This window comes from Coregonus clupeaformis, chromosome 20 (assembly GCF_020615455.1).
Source record: "Coregonus clupeaformis isolate EN_2021a chromosome 20, ASM2061545v1, whole genome shotgun sequence".
Taxonomy (NCBI): domain Eukaryota; kingdom Metazoa; phylum Chordata; class Actinopteri; order Salmoniformes; family Salmonidae; genus Coregonus; species Coregonus clupeaformis.
In genome coordinates this window covers 27,442,213-27,463,523 of record NC_059211.1, presented here as the reverse complement: position 1 = coordinate 27,463,523, position 21,311 = coordinate 27,442,213, and the positions used below count along the sequence as shown (strand labels likewise).

The following is a 21,311-nucleotide window of genomic DNA, read 5'->3' as shown; positions in this document are numbered from 1 at the left end:
TGTGTTCCATACTGTGTAGATCATGTGTGTTCCATACTGTGTAGATCATGTGTGTTCCATACTGTGTAGATCATGTGTGTTCCATACTGTGTAGATCATGTGTGTTCCATACTGTGTAGATCATGTGTGTTCCATACTGTGTAGATCATGTGTGCTCCATACTGTGTGGATCATGTGTGCTCCATACTGTGTAGATCATGTGTGTTCCATACTGTGTAGATCATGTGTGCTCCATTCTGTGTAGATCATGTGTGCTCCATTCTGTGTAGATCATGTGTGCTCCATTCTGTGTAGATCATGTGTGTTCTATACTGTGTAGATCATGTGTGCTCCATTCTGTGTAGATCATGTGTGTTCTATACTGTGTAGATCATGTGTGTTCTATACTGTGTAGATCATGGGTGTTCTATACTGTGTAGATCATGTGTGTTCCATTCTGTGTAGATCATGTGTGTTCTATACTGTGTAGATTATGTGTGTTCCGTACTGTGTAGATTATGTGTGTTCCGTACTGTGTAGATCATGTGTGTTCCATACTGTGTAGATCATGTGTGTTCCATACTGTGTAGATCATGTGTGTTCCGTACTGTGTAGATCATGTGTGTTCCATACTGTGTAGATCATGTGTGTTCCATACTGTGTAGATCATGTGTGTTCCGTACTGTGTAGATCATGTGTGTTCCATTCTGTGTAGATCATGTGTGTTCTATACTGTGTAGATTATGTGTGTTCCGTACTGTGTAGATTATGTGTGTTCCGTACTGTGTAGATCATGTGTGTTCCGTACTGTGTAGATCATGTGTGTTCCATACTGTGTAGATCATGTGTGTTCCGTACTGTGTAGATTATGTGTGTTCCGTACTGTGTAGATTATGTGTGTTCCGTACTGTGTAGATCATGTGTGTTCCGTACTGTGTATATCATGTGTGTTCCATACTGTGTAGATCATGTGTGTTCCGTACTGTGTAGATTATGTGTGTTCCGTACTGTGTAGATTATGTGTGTTCCGTACTGTGTAGATTATGTGTGTTCCGTACTGTGTAGATCATGTGTGTTCCGTACTGTGTAGATCATGTGTGTTCCATAATGTATAGATTATGTGTGTTCTATACTGTGTAGATCATGTGTGTTCCGTACTGTGTAGATTATGTGTGTTCCGTACTGTGTAGATTATGTGTGTTCCGTACTGTGTAGATCATGTGTGTTCCGTACTGTGTAGATCATGTGTGTTCCGTACTGTGTAGATTATGTTTGTTCCGTACTGTGTAGATCATGTGTGTTCCGTACTGTGTAGATCATGTGTGTTCCGTACTGTGTAGATCATGTGTGTTCCATACTGTGTAGATCATGTGTGTTCTATACTGTGTAGATTATGTGTGTTCCATACTGTGTAGATCATGTGTGTTCCATACTGTGTAGATCATGTGTGTTCCATACTGTGTAGATCATGTGTGTTCCATACTGTGTAGATCATGTGTGCTCCATACTGTATAGATTATGTGTGTTCCATACTGTATAGATTATGTGTGTTCCATACTGTGTAGATCATGTGTGTTCCATACTGTGTAGATCATGTGTGCTCCATACTGTGTAGATCATGTGTGTTCCATACTGTGTAGATCATGTGTGTTCCATACTGTGTAGATCATGTGTGCTCCATACTGTGTAGATCATGTGTGCTCCATACTGTGTAGATCATGTGTGTTCTATACTGTATAGATTATGTGTGTTCCATACTGTGTAGATCATGTGTGTTCCATACTGTATAGATCATGTGTGTTCCATACTGTGTAGATCATGTGTGTTCCATACTGTGTAGATCATGTGTGCTCCATACTGTGTAGATCATGTGTGTTCCATACTGTGTAGATCATGTGTGTTCCATACTGTGTAGATCATGTGTGTTCCATACTGTATAGATCATGTGTGTTCCATACTGTGTAGATCATGTGTGTTCCGTACTGTGTAGATCATGTGTGCTCCATACTGTGTAGATCATGTGTGTTCCATACTGTGTAGATCATGTGTGTTCCATACTGTGTAGATCATGTGTGCTCCATACTGTGTAGATTATGTGTGTTCCATACTGTATAGATTATGTGTGTTCCGTACTGTGTAGATTATGTGTGTTCCATACTGTATAGATCATGTGTGTTCCATACTGTGTAGATCATGTGTGTTCCGTACTGTGTAGATCATGTGTGTTCCATTCTGTATAGATCATGTGTGTTCCATACTGTGTAGATCATGTGTGTTCCATTCTGTGTAGATCATGTGTGTTCCATACTGTGTAGATCATGTGTGTTCCGTACTGTGTAGATCATGTGTGTTCCATACTGTGTAGATCATGTGTGTTCCATACTGTGTAGATCATGTGTGTTCCATACTGTGTAGATCATGTGTGTTCCATTCTGTGTAGATCATGTGTGTTCCATACTGTGTAGATCATGTGTGTTCCATACTGTGTAGATCATGTGTGTTCCATACTGTGTAGATCATGTGTGTTCCATACTGTGTAGATTATGTGTGTTCCATACTGTGTGGATCATGTGTGCTCCATACTGTGTAGATCATGTGTGCTCCATACTGTGTAGATCATGTGTGTTCCATACTGTGTAGATCATGTGTGTTCCATACTGTGTAGATCATGTGTGCTCCATACTGTGTAGATCATGTGTGCTCCATACTGTGTAGATCATGTGTGTTCCATACTGTGTAGATCATGTGTGTTCCATACTGTGTAGATCATGTGTGTTCCATACTGTGTAGATCATGTGTGTTCCGTACTGTGTAGATCATGTGTGTTCCATACTGTATAGATCATGTGTGTTCCATACTGTGTAGATCATGTGTGTTCCATACTGTGTGGATCATGTGTGTTCCATACTGTATAGATCATGTGTGTTCCATACTGTGTAGATCATGTGTGTTCCATACTGTATAGATCATGTGTGTTCCATACTGTATAGATCATGTGTGTTCCATACTGTATAGATCATGTGTGTTCCATACTGTGTAGATCATGTGTGTTCCATACTGTGTGGATCATGTGTGTTCCATACTGTATAGATCATGTGTGTTCCATACTGTGTAGATCATGTGTGTTCCATACTGTGTAGATCATGTGTGTTCCATACTGTGTAGATCATGTGTGTTCCATACTGTGTAGATCATGTGTGTTCTATACTGTGTAGATCATGTGTGTTCCATACTGTGTAGATCATGTGTGTTCCATACTGTATAGATCATGTGTGTTCTATACTGTGTAGATCATGTGTGTTCTATACTGTGTAGATCATGTGTGTTCCATACTGTGTAGATCATGTGTGTTCCATACTGTGTAGATCATGTGTGCTCCATACTGTGACTTTATCATCCTGAACTCCCTCTCACCCCTCAACCAGATATCCTCTATTCATCCTCACTGACAGTAATGACAAGCTACAGACTCAACCAGGGTCAGATGGGAGCACACACACACACGTCTGGATTGAAATTGTCTGGTTTACACAGAATACCAAATCTGGAGCATGACCCTTATCCCTGTACTCCATGTCTGATTAAAATCAAAACACGAGGATGGAAGGGAAACACGAAACACACACACACAGGGAGGCAGCGTACCTGTGATCTGGGTCTCGATCTCGCCCTGCATCTGCAGCGAGTCAACGAAGATGCTACGGTTTCCTATGAAGCGAGAACAGGCCACTCCCCTGTACGGTTGGCAGAACCCCTCCTCATCAAAATCATCACTGTTAGAGATAGGTGGAGAGAGAGCGAGAGAGAGAGGGGAAGAAAGCGAGAGCGAGAGAGAGTGGGGAAGAGAGAGAGAGAGCGCGAGGGAGAGAGAATGAGTATACATTACAGTTAGAATTATGACCACTAGAGGGCACCACACATTACACAATAATAGGGATGTGGCAGTCTCTCATCTATATCTACACACACACACACTGGAACAGAGAGTAGAGTTTCAGTCCTGTTCTAACATCTATTCAATTACTAACAAGCATCGGTCAATACAGAAGCCACTCTTTTTTTTCAAAACTCTTCACACAGTCTGCATTACCAACATGCATCTTGGCCAAACAGTTAATCTCACCTCCAAAACTCACTCAAACCACCAAAACACTTAATACATGTCTCAAAATAAGCTTGTTTGACCATAACACTGGCAAAAATTCTCACTCAGAAAGCATACATTGTCACTCATAACACACTGACCTAAAAAACTAACAACTGGAAGCATTACATAAATGATTAACTTTTCTCTTTGAAGTTTGAATGATTTTTCACATAAAATCAGTATTTCATTATAGAATAAGAATAACACCTTTTCACTTTATTGACTGTACTAAAGTATATGTAACAAGAATGATTCAGAAATGCAGCAGTTTGCTTCAATAGCCTCCTCCCCCCCCGCCCCTATATCTTTGCATATAGTAATTTACTTCTGAAAAATAAAAAGTTGAAACAAAAAACAAAATCCTGAAATTCCAGGGCTGCAATAATAATTACAAAAAAACATCAACAACATGTATAGTATAATCCCTCATACTGTACAGTACTGCGAGGGTTCTAGTTCTCCCGCTCTCCTGCATTTGGCCACAAGTTCTCATCAACATCACATCTTATTTCTTCTCTGGCGATGCATCTTGGAAAGTATCTTCTGGAATGTCTAATCCAACCCTGGCAGTCTTCAGGAGAAGTGTCTCCACACCCCGCATTCATGGCATCCAGTAAGGACGTCTGGTCATGTGGATGGTGGTCATAAACCTTCCACCTCCACGCAGACAAAAACTCCTCTATGGGGTTTAGGAAGGGGGAGTATGGAGGCAGGAATAGTACTGACGTCCTGGGATGTGCAGCAAACCAGTCTGTGACTGCAGCAGAGTGGTGGAATGCCACATTATCCCACACAACAATGAAGGTAGGGGAGTTTCTTGCTGCTCTCTCCTCCGCTGGCACAAGTCGATTATGCAGGTCACCCAGAAAAGAAATGAGCCTCTCTGTATTGTAGGGGCAAATGAGTGGTTTGTGTAACAGCAAACCATCATTGGACAGTGCTGCACACATTGTGATGTTAGCTCCTCTCTGGCCCGGGACATCCACGGTTGCTCTCTGTCCAATCACATTTCTTCCCATGTGGCGTGTTTTTGCCAGGTTGAATCCAGCTTCATCCACAGAGATGAATGTATGTGCAGTTTGCCTGGCTTCCTGTGACGAGTACTGAGGATACGAAGAGGCAGGACGCAGACGCAGGAATCAACAATGTAAAGGTTTACTTAACACTGAGCAAGAGAACAACAAAGAGCGAGTACACGACAAGACACTAACAATCACACACAACACAACACTGAACAGTCCAGGGCTATATAGAGGTGGTGATGAGATGATGAGGTGCAGGTGCGCTGGAGGTGATTAGGGTGCGTTGGGTTTCCATTTCGGTGTTGCCGAGGTGGTGCGCTCAGACCGGTGGCTCAGTAGACTGGCGAATCAGAGCGCCGGAGGGGAGCAACGGGAGGAGACGTGACACTTCCATCTCCATTACTCTCTAAAATACAGTAAATCCACAGTTGAACACTGCAGATTTGGTTGCACCCTTAAACCGGCCTCTCTCAAAGAGAGACCATGGTTTACAACATGGTCAATAATTGTGGCCCTTATCTCATCAGAGACCACTGCTCTTGGTCTTCCTCTCCTTTGTCCTCCACACATTCTCCCTCTCCCTGCCACTCTTCTTTCCCCACCAACCTGTCTTCCTTGATCCATGTTTCCAAACTAAATCATTCCGAAGCCGTCCTCTTTTGTCTGTTTGGTAACGAGACTAAAAACAGGACACTTGGGTAGGCTTTCAGCTGAAATTGCAATCAGCTGTGTTTGGAATGATTAAATATTCTGCTGAGATTTTCTATGTTTCAATCTGGTTACTGCAGAAATGCACAACATTTGCCATCATTCTGTTTTGAATGTGTTTTTAACAGTTTTGGAAACAGTGTGTTAGCATTTGAAAACATGTGCTGCAAATATATAGTTTTGCAGGTGGTGGAGTATGAATGAGAAAATAGTTCATGGATTTCAGAGAATGTGGTCATTGAATGCATTTTGTGTGAAAACAATGAAAAATGATTCACAGTTTGGTCCACATACACTTCTGTTTCGCTGACTGTGTGAAGAATTTTGACAATGTGACTTCAGTTTTGACCAATGCATGTTAGCAATTTAAAAAAAACTGTAACATCACAGTCCTTCCCAGAGTAGAGATGTGAACTGTATACAGAGTTAAAGGTTGGCCGTTGTTTATGGGAGAAGGATGTCATCATGGACTTTACAATGAAACACGAGGAGCAGGGGCTCGGGAAATAAGCATGTGTATGTATGTCTGTACATTTAGATTTTAGTCATTTAGCAGACGCTCTTATCCAGAGCGACTTATAGGAGCAATTAGGGTTAAGTGCCTTGCTTAAGGGCACATCGACAGATTTTTCACCTAGTCAGCTCGGGGATTAGAACCAGCAACCTTTCGGTTACTGGCACAACGCTCTTACCCACTAAGCTACCTGCCGCCCTATGTATGTATGTATGTATGTGTATGTGTGTGTGTGTGTGTGTGTACAGTGAGGGAAAAAAGTATTTGATCCCCTGCTGATTTTGTACGTTTGCCCACTGACAAAGAAATTATCAGTCTATAATTTTAATGGTAAATTTATTTGAACAGTGAGAGACAGATTAACAACAACAAAATCCAGAAAAACGCATGTCAAAAATGTTATAAATTGATTTGCATTTTAATGAGGGAAATAAGTATTTGACCCCCTCTCAATCAGAAAGATTTCTGGCTCCCAGGTGTCTTTTATTCAGGTAACGAGCTGAGATTAGGAGCACACTCTTAAAGGGAGTGCTCCTAATCTCAGCTTGTTACCTGTATAAAAGACACCTGTCCACAGAAGCAATCAATCAATCAGATTGCAAACTCTCCACCATGGCCAAGACCAAAGAGCTCTCCATGCATGTCAGGGACAAGATTGTAGACCTACACAAGGCTGGAATGGGCTACAAGACCGTCGCCAAGCAGCTTGGTGAGAAGGTGACAACAGTTGGTGCGATTATTCGCAAATGGAAGAAACACAAAATAACTGTCAATCTCCCTTGGCCTGGGGCTCCATGCAAGATCTCACCTCGTGGAGTTGCAATGATCATGAGAACGGTGAGGAATCAGCCCAGAACTACACAGGAGGATCTTGTCAATGATCACAAGGCAGCTGGGACCATAGTCACCAAGAAAACAATTGGTAACACACTACGCCGTGAAGGACTGAAATCCTGCAGCGCCCGCAAGGTCCCCGTGCTCAAGAAAGCACATATACAGGCCCGTCTGAAGTTTGCCAATGAACATCTGAATGATTCAGAGGAGAACTGGGTGAAAGTGTTGTGGTCAGATGAGACCAAAATGGAGCTCTTTGGCATCAACTCAACTCGCCGTGTTTGGAGGAGGAGGAATGCTGCCTATGACCCCAAGAACACCCTCCCCACCGTCAAACATGGAGGTGGAAACATTATGCTTTGGGGGTGTTTTTCTGCTAAGGGGACAGGCCAACATCACCGCATCAAAGGGACGATGGACGGGGCCATGTACCGTCAAATCTTGGGTGAGAACCTCCTTCCCTCAGCCAGGGCATTGAAAATGGGTCGCGGATGGGTATTCCAGCATGACAATGACCCAAAACACACGGCCAAGGCAACAAAGGAGTGGCTCAAGAATAAGCACATTAAGGTCCTGGAGTGGCCTAGCCAGTCTCCAGACCTTAATCCCATAGAAAATCTGTGGAGGGAGCTGAAGGTTCGAGTTGACAAACGTCAGCCTCGAAACCTTAATGACTTGGAGAAGATCTGCAAAGAGGAGTGGGACAAAATCCCTCCTGAGATGTGTGCAAACCTGGTGGCCAACTACAAGAAACGTCTGACCTCTGTGATTGCCAACAAGGGTTTTGCCACCAAGTACTAAGTCATGTTTTGCAGAGGGGTCAAATGCTTATTTCCCTCATTCAAATGCAAATCAATTTGTAACATTTTTGACATGTGTTTTTCTGGATTTTTTTGTTTTTATTCTGTCTCTCACTGTTCAAATAAACCTACCATTAAAATTATAGACTGATCATGTCTTTGTCAGTGGGCAAACGTACAAAATCAGCAGGGGATCAAATACTTTTTTCCCTCACTGTATGTGGACTGTTTAACTATACTTATGGGGACCAGAAGTCCCCACAAGAATAGTAAACAAACAAAGATTTGACCAACTGGGGACATGTGCTCTGTATGCGTGCATGTGTGTGGACACTGATGGAAACCATGAAAGGCCTACTAGGACATGAACTTTCACAGATAAACTCTGACACACACACGACTCACACGACTCACAGGAATCACACGACTCACAGAGACGTCTTCTCACTATGACCTTATTCAGTCATGTGACTGAAGCCATGCCAGATGGAGACCATATAAGGGCGTATGACATCATGAGGCACACACATAACTATTATCATATTGTCACAGTAAGCACCCTGTCCTACATCCTCCTGCTTCATAACCACATGAACCACCCTGGAACATTATGGCTGAGTGGGGCAGATGCCCTGGAGCGGACTCATGTTACTCCAGGGGTACATCCACCCTCGAACACACATACGCACACACATACGCACATACATACGCACACACACACGCACACACACAGACAGACAGACACACACACATACACACACTAACAGAGAACATCTAAGGGTAACCCTATCGGTGTCTGGGCTGGGGTGGGGGCCGAGCGAAGCGGGCTGTGAGTCAGGGGTCAAAGGGGTCATTAACTCTGAGGACAGCATTAAGTCTCAGAGGCCAAGATTACCTCTCTACACTGACCTTTAACCCCTAACCCCACCACATCTCCCGTCTGCTGCAGAATGGGATTTCCAGACAGACGTACACACATGCAATCACGCACACTCACACACACGCACACACACACAAACACAGGGCTCTGGTCTACATACTAGAGGTTCCAAGATTCCATAGGAAATACAATAACATTACATGTATAAGCTTAAAACCCTTTCCTGCAGTCAAATGACCAAATCGGCCTCTAGTGGCATCATGGGTGCAATGTTATTTATCTTTTTCATACTTTCAGAATTAATCCACAATTATAAAAAAAAAATGCCGAAAATCCAGTGTTTCTTTGTTAAACGGTTTTGTTATATTTCAGTCTTCTGTGATGTATATAAAGTGTAATACTGGGTCTCAACATTGAATATATTTCAACTCTATATCTGACATGGTACAGGTGTCTTCTTTTTTTAAGCCCATAACCATGTGTGTGAGGTGTATACTTTTGTTTCAAAGTAGATTTGCTTAAGACTACCAAGAAACACTCTGTGTGACCCTGATTTAGCCCACTGCAGTAAAAGTTAACCGGATTTTCGGCGGCTTTAATCATTATTATTTGATTAATTATGGAATTATGAAAAATATTAATAACATTCCACCCATGAGGCCACTAGAGGGCGCTTTGGTCATTTGACTGCAGGAAAGGGCTTCACTAATCAGAGGACGTTTGGCTGACTGGGCTGCTACCACACTATTATGGCCTATTACCACACTATTATGGCCAGAGCGGCAGGTAGCCTAGTGGGTAAGAGCGTTGTGCGAGTAACCGAAAGGTCGCTGGTTCTAATCCCCGAGCCGACTAGGTGAAAAATCTGTTGATGTGCCCTTAAGCAAGGCACTTAACCCTATTTGCTCCTGTAAGTCGCTCTGGATAAGAGCGTCTGCTAAATGACTTAAATGTAAATATGTTAAATTATACGCACACACACACACGTGCAGACACATATAATCATTTGGCAGAGTCTGGAGTGTGTCCAGCGAGTCACAGGGAACGGGACAGCACTGAGAAGGCTAAATGACAAGGAATAGTACACAACCCTGCTACCTCTGAGTCCCGCTCCCTCCGAGTCCCGCTCCGCATCCTGAGCCAGCAGCAAATTACAACCCTGGTCCATCCAAAATACCTACTCAGACCTCAACCAACATCCCTCGCCCAGCAACTCTGTTCCAGAAAGGTTAAAAAGTCCAATGTCCAAATCAGTCAAACAACAATGCATGGTTCAAAACATATTTAAAAAAAACTTAGGCCCTAAGTCCACTAACCACCATCCTCCACAAAGCCTGTTCAATGAAGGTGGTTCCTGTCTGTGTGTGCATTGTGATAGGCTGAGGCCGTCACATGCTGGGAGGCAAGCAAGACCTAGTGAGTGTGGTTGCTATTTAGATAAACCACCAACACACTCTGTGAAGGGGGAATGTCTGTAGTAATAGTTTATAATGGCTAATTACAGGAAAGACTTCTCCTTTAAACTGACTGTGAGCAGCGACCGACTGTGTTTGCCTAGGCTAAGCTTACATCATGGGTTCTGTTTGAGAGAGAGAGAGAGAGAGAGAGACAGAGCGAGAGAGAGAAAGAGAGCGAGAGAGAGAGAGAGCGAGAGAGAGAGAGACAGGAAGAGAGAGGGAGAGAGAGAGAGAGAGAGACAGAGCGAGAGAGAGAAAGAGAGTGCGTGAGAGAGAGAGAGAGAGAGAGAGAGAGAGAGAGACAGGAAGAGAGAGGGAGAGAGAGAGAGAGCGAAAGAACACACACACACACATGAACACACACAACTCGACATAAACACACACAACTCGACATGAACACACACATGAACACATTCCACTCGACATGAACACACACATGCATAGAAACACACAGAAACAAAAGCAAACATTGGTTCACAGGCACATGTTTTACAGTCTTGCTTACACACACACAGACACACACACACACACACACACACAGACACACACAAACACACTGACACACACACACACACACACAGACACACACACACACACACACACACAGACACACACACACACACACAGACAGACACACATACACACACACACACAGACACACACAGACACACACACACAGACACACACACACACACACACACAGCACACACACACACACACACACACACACACACACACAGACACACACAGACACACACAGACACACACACACACACACACACACACACACACACACACATACACACACCGTCTACTGGTCCTGTTGGCTTTACACAGGTCTGGCCGTGTAAAGCCATAAAACAGCAACAGGAGGCTGTTTTACCATTGGTCCCCAAGGACCACTGGTGTGTATGGGTAGGTGTGTGTGTGTTCATGCATGTGTGTGTGCGTACATGTGCGTGTGTCTGTGTGTGCGTGTGTCTGTGTGTATGTGTGTCTGCGTGTGTGTGTTAGCCTGCCTGCCCTATGTTCCCAGTCATCCCTGGGGGAGAGACACCAGAGAACATTAGGAAGATGGAGCTCCCTGAAGCCCAATGTGTTTTTACTATAAAGGTAAGACATCAGCCACACTGCTGCTAAGGCTTTGACCTCAGTGACAGGAGAGGGCCCGAGGGGGCAGAGATTGTGGGCTCTGACTGTTGACAAACGTACAGTCATCTAAGTCAACTCCTTTCTGTGTGTTAGCTCATCCTAGTCAACTCCATCTGTGTGTTAGCTCATCCTAGTCAACTCCATCTGTGTGTTAGCTCATCCTAGTCAACTCCATCTGTGTGTTAGCTCATCCTAGTCAACTCCATCTGTGTGTTAGCTCATCCTAGTCAACTCCATCTGTGTGTTAGCTCCTTTAGATGTAGTTTTCTGGGAAAACTACATCTAAAGGCGGAAAGCTAAAGTTGATGAAGGTGAAGACATTAGGTATGACGTTTCAGACCACAGACTTTACTGGTCGTACTGGCCAGTGAATCAGTCCACCTAGAATAAAATAATATTCTGGCTTGACTGCTGCGGAGTTGTATTGTATCATTCTATTGGAATCTGTAAATGCACATACAGCTTTGTAAATGCTCTCCACAGCCACTAAAACACAGGGAGTCCTGAGCCTATGGAGATGTCAATGTTATATTGCACGCTCAACACAGAGGAGCAAGGCTAATGGATTTGGTTCTCCAAAGCTAACGGAGGCTACTCAGCACCTCTGGAGGCCAATAAAACATCCCTCAAATTCTCAAAAGCAGGAATGTTTTCCTTCCAACCCATTCCAAAACCTCATCCATCCTGTCATCCCTCTCCTACTTCCCCAATTGTTCCCTCTCTTCCTCTTTCTCCTGTAGTTTCCTGGCGTGCGTCTGTGGATTCCTCTTCCCAGCAGGCTTGTCAATAAGACAGCCAAAGATTTAGGAGCAGACCGGATTGAATGTGAGATATGAACTCTACACGAGGCTTCTCTACACTCTCTATACAGTATCTAACCCTGGGTTTGATGACTGTATTGGGCCGCTGACGTGATTCCCTCTTTGTGAGCCTTAGATTCATGCGGTAATAGGATGGGACAGAGGGACTTTGTGGGAACACAAAGGCAAAGCATCAAAACTGAAACTCTATTTATCGGCAGACATATTGGCTCTTTTCATATTGTCTTTGGTATTAATTTTCAACGCCTTCACAGGCCATTCATTGGACACTTACACTGACTGTACAAAACATTAGGAATACCTGCTCTTTCCATGACATTGACCAGGGGTACTCAAATACTATTTGAGAAGGTCCGGTCACACACATTTTCTAGGTGGCAACGGTCCAGACGGATAATGTAATTTATCTGCGTAGTAACAAACCCCCACCCAAACTGTTCACACACCTCTTGTTGGCAGAGAGAACATTTTGCTGTTTTAAAGCTAATTTCGTGCAATTCTATGCATTCTTCCATGTCTTATGTGTGTTCATATGATACCAGGGGTCGAAGCCTGACTGAGTAAAAAAAAGTTTGGGGTCACTTAGAAATGTCATTGTTTTCGAAAGAAAGCAATTTTTTTGTCCATTAAAATAACATCAAATTGATCAGAAATACAGTGTAGACATTGTTAATGTTGTAAATGGCTATTGTAGCTGGAAACGGCTGATTTGTAATGGAATATCTACAGAGGCCCATTATCAGCAACCATCAGTCCTGTGTTCCAATGGCACGTTGTGTTTGCTAATCCAAGTTTATCATTTTAAAAGGCTAATTGATCATTAGAAACCCTTTTGCAATGATGCTAGCACAGCTGAAAACTGTCTTCTTGAGCCTAGTTGAGTATCTGGAGCAACAGCAATTGTGGGTTCGATTACAGGCACAAAATGGCCAGAAACAAATAACTTTCTTCTGAAACTCGTCAGTCTATTCTTGTTCTGAGAAATGAAGGCTATTCCATGCGAGAAATTGCCAAGAAACTGAAGATCTCGTACAACGCTGTGTACTACTCCCTTCACAGAACAGCGCAAACTGGCTCTAACCAGAATAAAAAGAGGAGTGGGAGGCCCCGGTGCACAACTGAGCAAGAGGACAAATACATTAGAGTGTAGTTTGAGAAACAGACGCCTGACAGGTCCTCAACTGGCAGCTTCATTAAATAGTACCCGCAAAACACCAGTCTCAACGTCAACAGTGAAGAGGCGACTCTGGGATGCTGACCTTCTAGGCAGAGTTGCAAAGAAAAAGCCATATCTCAGACTGCCCATCTTAATCTTTTATTTTTTTATTGGCCAGTCTGCAACTCTGCCTAGAAGGTCAGCATCCCAGAGTCGCCTCTTCACTGTTGACGTTGAGACTGGTGTTTTGCGGGTACTATTTAATGAAGCTGCCAGTTGAGGACATTAGGAAGGGGATCCTAATGTTTTGTACCCTCAGTGTAGATCTCTTTAAAGCTACAGTTCATAAACTCTTTGCTAATTCAATTGATTTACATTGAAGTTGAGATGTTGTTACCACCCTTTAGATGAGAGGACACACACACACACACACACACACACACACACACACACACACACAGACAAACAGACACAGAGGAGAGGAAGTGATTGGGAGTGAAGAGACAGGGGAGGGTCCTGATGACAAGGACGGCTGAGGCCTGGTTCTATCTTGATGCTTCTGATGGTGTTGACAGACAAGGATATGAGCTGTCACCACTGTGAGGTCACAGGCGTTTACGTCCTGTTTGGAGACGTCTCTGCCTTGTTAGTGGAGGATCTGTTTTCTCTCTATCCTCAGGAAGTCTTCTAGAGGAGGATTCTCTCCAAGCCTCTCTTTTCTCTTTTCGTCTTCTCCTCTGTCCTGCTCTCCTCTCCTTTCCAAACCTCTCCTCTGCTCTCCTCTCCTCTCCAAACCTCTCCTCTGCTCTCCTCTCCTCTCCAAACCTCTCCTCTTCTCTCCTCTACTCTCCAAACCTCTCCTCTGCTCTCCTCTCCTCTCCAAACCTCTCCTCTTCTCTCCTCTACTCTCCAAACCTCTCCTCTGCTCTCCTCTGCTCTCCTCTCCAAACCTCTGCTCTCCTCTCATCTCCAAACCTCTCCTCTCATCTACTCTCCAAACCTCTCCTCTCCTTTCTAAACCTCTCCAAACTCTCCTCTCATCTACTCTCCAAACCTCTCCTCTCCTTTCTAAACCTCTCCAAATCTCTCCTCTCCTCTCCTCTCCTCTCCAAACCTCTACTCTCCAAACCTCTCCTCTCCAAACCTCTCCTCTCCAAATCTCTCCTCTCCTCTCCTTTCTAAACCTCTCCAAATCTCTCCTCTCCTCTACTCTCCAAACCTCTCCTCTCCAAACCTCTCCTCTCCAAATCTCTCCTCTCCTCTACTCTACTCTCCTCACCAAACCTCTCCTCTACTCTACTCTCCTCTCCAAACCAGCCTCTCCAAACCTCTACAAGTCTCTCCAAGCTTCTCCAAGCCCCAAATGAAAGAACCACTGAGAGAGAGAGAGAGAGAGAGAGAGAGAGAGAGAGAGAGAGAGAGAGAGAGAGAGAGAGAGAGATTGGACAGTCGAGACGACTCTTCTCCTCGAGTGACTGGGTTTCCAACTCAAACCAAAGCTTTTAATGTTTGAGAAGAAGATCGAGACAGAGAAAAACAGGTCTGTTTATCATTATCTTCCATATTAAGATTGTGTGTGTTCCTTTTTTCTTAATGCAATATGCTTTATATGTCTGGTGTTGTATTTTTCGGTGCCATAAACAATAAAAAACATTGCACAAATCTCATGTGTACGGCTGCGGTGTTGTTGTGAGCAGGTCACATTAAACAAGATAAGCCAGACAGACGTGAGGGCCAAACCCCATGAAGACATCTGAACTGTATGTGTGGATGCCAGGGTAATGATAGCTCAGTGACAATGGAAACAAAATGGCCGCCAGCGGCTGGGGTCGGCCGGGTCTGTGGGTCCCAGTGGCCCGTGACCACATAGAGAACAGATAGAGAGCAGGGCCACTGAGGGACTCCATTAGAACACAATGGAGAAAGGGTCCCTCATGAGTCCTCATGTTACCCTGACTGGAACAATACAGGCCTCTGTCGCAGAGCAGGGGAACAGGGGAAGAGAGAGAAAGGGACTTACTGCTGCTTTCCCCTCAGAGAGAGTTAAGAGGAAGCAGAGAGAAAAGGAGGGAGCGATGGGAGAGGGACAGAAAATAGATGAAAGAGGAAGTAATGGACACATGTCCATCAACATTACAGTAGTCATCACAGCAGGTATGGAGATAGTAGTATGTCAATCAGATCAAGTAAGACTAGTGCTTCCTCAACCCTCCCCTTCTCAGTCCTCAGGGACAGGAAAGGATTAGGACGTGGAGAGAGACAGAGACCCACCCCAATCCCATCACTCTTCACTGTGACCTCTGACCTAGTGACATCACATCCCGGTTGGAGGAATCAGCAAGGAATAAGATGCAGATCTGCAACGGAATCCACCAACCTGGAATTCTTTAGCTGAGATTTTAGAAAATAAAAAAAATGTTGGGGAAAGTTTTGAGAGTCAGAGGGGAAGTCAAAAGAGCACTAGGGCTCCATACACAAATCCTGGTCACGTTTACAGACGCTAAGCTCACTGATTTACTAAACACAGGGAGCTGAGGGTCAGACTGGTAGGAGTCCATCACAACTCAGGGAGGGAGGGAGGGAGGGAGGGGGAGAGAGAGAGAGAGAGAGAGAGAGAGAGAGAGAGAGAGAGAGAGAGAGAGAGAGAGAGAGAGAGAGAGAGAGAGAGAGAGAGAGAGAGAGAGAGAGAGAGAGAGAGAGAGAGAGAAAGAGAAAGAGAGAGAGAGAGAGAGAGAGAGAGAGAGAGAGAGAGAGAGAGAGAGAGAGAGAGAGAGAGAGAGAGAGAGAGAGAGAGAGAGAGAGAGAGAGAGAGAGAGAGAGAGAGAGAGAGAGAGAGAGAGAGAGAGGGAGAGAGAGAGAAAGAGAGAGGTACTTCAATAAAACAGAGTGGGTTTGTTTTTGTGTCCACTGACCCATCATGTACAGATCCCTCAAAAACAAACAGAGCTGGCAGAGAGAAGCAGGGAGGACGTAAGATAGATAAAGATGAGAGAGTGGAAGAAAAGGAGGGAGGGCTCGAAAGACTGTAGAATCCTCCCAGGCGGTGTTGTAGACTGGAGCGCTAGCCTCTAAAACAAAAGACTGTAGAATCCTCCCAGGCGGTGTGGTAGACTGGAGCGCTAGCCTCTAAAACAAAAGACTGTAGAATCCTCCCAGGTGGTGTGGTAGACTGGAGCGCTAGCCTCTAAAACAAAAGCCTCTGTAGAATCCTCCCAGGCGGTGTGGTAGACTGGAGCGCTAGCCTCTAAAACAAAAGCCTCTGTAGAATCCTCCCAGGCGGTGTGGTAGACTGGAGCGCTAGCCTCTAAAACAAAAGACTGTAGAATCCTCCCAGGTGGTGTGGTAGACTGGAGCGCTAGCCTCTAAAACAAAAGCCTCTGTAGAATCCTCCCAGGTGGTGTGGTAGACTGGAGCGCTAGCCTCCAAAACAAAAGACTGTAGAATCCTCCCAGGCGGTGTGGTAGACTGGAGCACTAGCCTCTAAAACAAAAGCCTCTGTAGAATCCTCCCAGGCGGTGTGGTAGACTGGAGCGCTAGCCTCTAAAACAAAAGCCTCTGTAGAATCCTCCCAGGTGGTGTGGTAGACTGGAGCGCTAGCCTCTAAAACAAAAGCCTCTGTAGAATCCTCCCAGGCGGTGTGGTAGACTGGAGCGCTAGCCTCTAAAACAAAAGCCTCTGTAGAATCCTCCCAGGCGGTGTGGTAGACTGGAGCGCTAGCCTCTAAAACAAAAGCCTCTGTAGAATCCTCCCAGGCGGTGTGGTAGACTGGAGCGCTAGGCTCTAAAACAAAAGACTCTGTAGAATCCTCCCAGGTGGTGTGGTAGGCTGGAGCGCTAGCCTCTAAAACAAACACCGTTGTTAGGGCTCATCATGAAGGGCCCTGGGTCTGCCATGCCAAACTAACCGCCTGCTTCTCATTCCAACCTACTCTCCCTGTCCTTTAGCTAGGAACCAAAACATCACATATAAACTGTTGGGGAGTAATAACAGGAAAAGTAGGAAAAACTGATCAACAAGAAGGGGAAGAAAGGAATCGCCGAGAGCAACCCAGGTACTGTAAGAATGCCAGCTATACATGTCCCTCTATTCAACTGGTTGATTTACACCCCAACGTGTAGTAGATCACAGATCACAGACAAAAGACGTGTACATACAGGAACATGAGAACACATGTTTGGCTCGACAAGGCAGTGAGGCGGGTACTTAGAGAACAAGAAGACGCATGTTAAACATGAAGCGTGACTTCTTTGGCTAGAGGAGTTCATCCTTAACAAGAGCCATTAGCAGTCACTCTCTCAAGGCATAGATCACGGGGAAGGAAAACACTGTATCGGCCTTGGAGCGGTCCGTCTGTATAAATCATCCCCTTTCGGCCAAACTGTCTGTCGGAGAAAGAGAAAGGCCTTTTTCTGGGGTCTAAGACTTTGTAACTGTCTTGCATGGACATATAATGTTGTGTCTGGGTCCTACAGTAGTTCTTTGACCTTAAGATTTGTCTACGGGGGAGAAAGAAAGGTTTGCAAAATGAACAGAATATTAACCGTCGCCATTAAAAAGAACGAAAAGACAGAAACCTAAAAATAGGGCAGAGAAAGAACCTCTCAGAGCTTTCATTCATATTTACAGTTACTGCTCTCAGAACGCGTCTGCCCTTCTGTGTTGCTCAAATGGAAAACTCTGTTGAAGGCCTTGGCAGACTGGCTTTGAACACGGAAAACTCAAGGGGGTTAAATGGAGAGAGGGAGGGTGAGAGGAGAGAAAGGGAGGGAGTGAGGGAGAAAGAGGGAGGGAGTGAGGGTAAGAGGGGAGACAGGGGCTGGCCTGAAAGACACTTTGGGGCCTGAGGTTTAGCTAAGTTAAATAATCTTGGCTGCTCTGTCTGTATGTATCCAGCCTAGAGGCTAGCTTTAGTCTACAGAACACATCCTATCTGAATTAACACTGATCACGACTGAATACATCCCTGTTTATCAGAACATCTGGAGAAGATAAACCAAACCACAGACATCTACTGTATCCTCTTGATTCATGGGTACGACCTCAATAACCCAGTGATGTCAAAGTATTATAATACTGGCATAACAAAGAGAAAAATTAAAAGATGGCAGATGATCTCAGATGAGTCCACAGCAGTATAGCTCAGCATTGAATCAGTTGTCTCAACCTCGCTTGTGTCTCTGATGTTGACTAAATCTTCCCTCCTTCTCTTTCTTTCTCTTTCTTTCGCTCTCTCTCCCTCTCTGTCTCTCTTCCTCTGTCTCTCTCTCTCTCTCCCTCTCTCTTCCTGTCTCTCTCTCTCTCCCTCTCTCTCTCTCTTCCTCTCTCTCAATTCAATTCAATTCAATTTAAGGGCTTTATTGGCATGGGAAACGTGTGTTAACATTGCCAAAGCAAGTGAAGTAGATAGTAAACAAAAGTGAAATAAACAATAAATATTAACAGTAAACATTACACTCAGAAGTTTCAAAAGAATAAAGACATTTCAAATGTCATATTATGTATATATACAGTGTTGTAACAATGTGCAAATAGTTAAAGTACAAATGGGAAAATAAATAAACATAAATATGGGTTGTATTTACAATGGTGTTTGTTATTCACTGGTTGCCCTTTTCTTGTGGCAACAGGTCACACATCTTGCTGCTGTGATGGCACACTGTGGAATTACACTCAATAGATATGGGAGTTTATCAAAATTGGATTTGTTTTCAAATTCTTTGTGGGTCTGTGTAACCTGAGGGAAATATGTGTCTCTAATAAGGTCATACATATGGCAGGAGGTTAGGAAGTGCAGCTCAGTTTCCACCTCATTTTGTGGGCAGTGTGCACATAGCCTGTCTTCTCTTGAGAGCCAGGTCTGCCTACGGCGGCCTTTCTCAATAGCAAGGCTATGCTCACTCAGTCTGTACATAGTCAAAGCTTTCCTTAAGTTTGGGTCAGTCACAGTGGTCAGGTATTCTTCCACTGTGTACTCTCTGTTTAGGGCCAAATAGCATTATAGTTTGCTCTGTTTTTCTGTTAATTCTTTCCAATGTGTCAAGTAATTCTCTTTTTGTTTTCTCATGATTTGATTGGGTCTAATTGGGTTACTGTCCTGGGGCTCTGTGGGGTCTGTTTGTGTTTGTGAACAGAGCCCCAGGACCAGCTTGCTTAAGGGACTCTTCTCCAGCCTCATCTCTCTGCAGGTGAATGCTTTGTTATGGAAGGTTTGGGAATCGCTTCCTTTTAGGTGGTTGTAGAATTTAACGGCTCTTTTCTGGATTTTGATAACTAGCGGGTATCAGCCTAATTCTGCTCTGCATGCATTATTTTACGTTGTACACTGAGGATATTTTAGCAGAATTCTGCATGCAGAGTCTCAATTTGGTGTTTGTCCCATTTTGTGAATTCTTGGTTGGCAGACCCTCATGCCAAATTGAGTCAAAAGCTTTTTTGTTTTGGTTTGTTTGTTTGTCAATTAGGGTGTGCAGGGTGAATACGTGGTCTTTCATACTGTAATTTGGTAAAAATCAAATTTGACATTTGCTCAGTATATTGTTTTCACTGAGGAAGTGTACGAGTCTGCTGTTAATGATAATGCAGAGGATTTTCCCAAGGTTGCTGTTGATGCATATCCCACAGTAGTTATTGGGGTCAAATTTGTCTCCACTTTTGTGGATTGGGGTGATCAGTCCTTGGTTCCAAATATTGGGGAAGATGCCAGAGCTAAGGATGATGTTAAAGAGTTTAAGTATAGCCAATTGGAGTTTGTAGTCTGTATATTTTATAATTTCATTTAGGATACCATCAACACCACAGGCCTTTTTGGGTTAGAGGGTTTGTATTTTGTCCTGTAGTTCATTCAATGTAAGATTTGTATTTGATCAAGTATATGTTTTTGCTGTTTGTTCTTTGATATAGGGCCAAAAAGTATGGAGAAGTGGTTTATCCTCCGTTTTGGATAGATAACTCTTTGTGTTGTTCTCTCTCTCTCTCTCTCTCTCTCTCTCTCTCTCTCTCTCTCTCTCTCTCTCTCTCTCTCTCTCTCTCTCTCTCTCTCTCTCTCTCTCTCTCTCTCTCTCTCTCTCTCTCTCTCTCTCTCTCTCTCTCTCTCTCTCTCTCTCTCAGGTCTGTCATCTGATCCCTCTAATAATAAAAAACAATGTTTTGTCGTTCAGCAGATACTCTTATTCAGAGCGACTACAGTAGTGAGTGCATACATTTCCGTAAGGCAACAGGTAGAGAGTCAGGAGGGAGCAGGAGCCCACCCACCCAGAGTCAGGCATCATGTCTGGCCTGGGCCCATGCCAGTATATACACACTCACCTGTGGGTTCACTGCATTCACCATTTACAGTGTAGAGGGTACCATCTTCGCCCTGCTGTTGTTTTGTACCCCTTTAGAGTGAGAGTGCACTACCTTTGTCCTGCTGTTGTCCTACATGACAAAGAATCCCATTGTGTTCAGACAGACCTGTGGTGAAAAGACCTATTCAACTATTTCCAGATGTTTGAGAATACCATAACATCCCTTATGTTAATGCAACAAAATTAGAGCTACAAAGACATGATGACCATGGAAATCCATGGGCAAGGCTCTTGAGGGAACATACAGTACTCCATGCCACAACCTTTAGTATGGAGACACTAGATGTCAGCTCTACATTAGAACCTTCTGAAAGGACCTTCCACTGTGACAGAGTTCTGTTACACCACTCTAGGACACATCCAGGCAGGCTCTTTACTAGAACCAGAGGAGCTGTTTCATTCAATAGCACAACAGGGAAAGTAAGGACATATTGTGGCTGAAGTGGATGGAGTTGTGAAATGTGAGTAAGAATAATCTTAAAAGCTCAGAGGCTC

General features: G+C 44.2%; 1 protein-coding gene across 1 annotated transcript in view; it reads right to left on the bottom strand.

Moving 5' to 3' along the window:
• The window catches only part of ror1 (receptor tyrosine kinase-like orphan receptor 1), a 118,544-nt gene that overhangs the window by 13,590 nt on the left and 83,643 nt on the right, over window positions 1-21,311 (bottom strand). Inside the window, exon 5 of the mRNA XM_041838730.2 lies at window positions 3,625-3,752. Within this exon, the coding sequence (XP_041694664.2) occupies window positions 3,625-3,752 (128 nt within the window). The remainder of the gene's footprint in view (window positions 1-3,624; window positions 3,753-21,311) is intronic.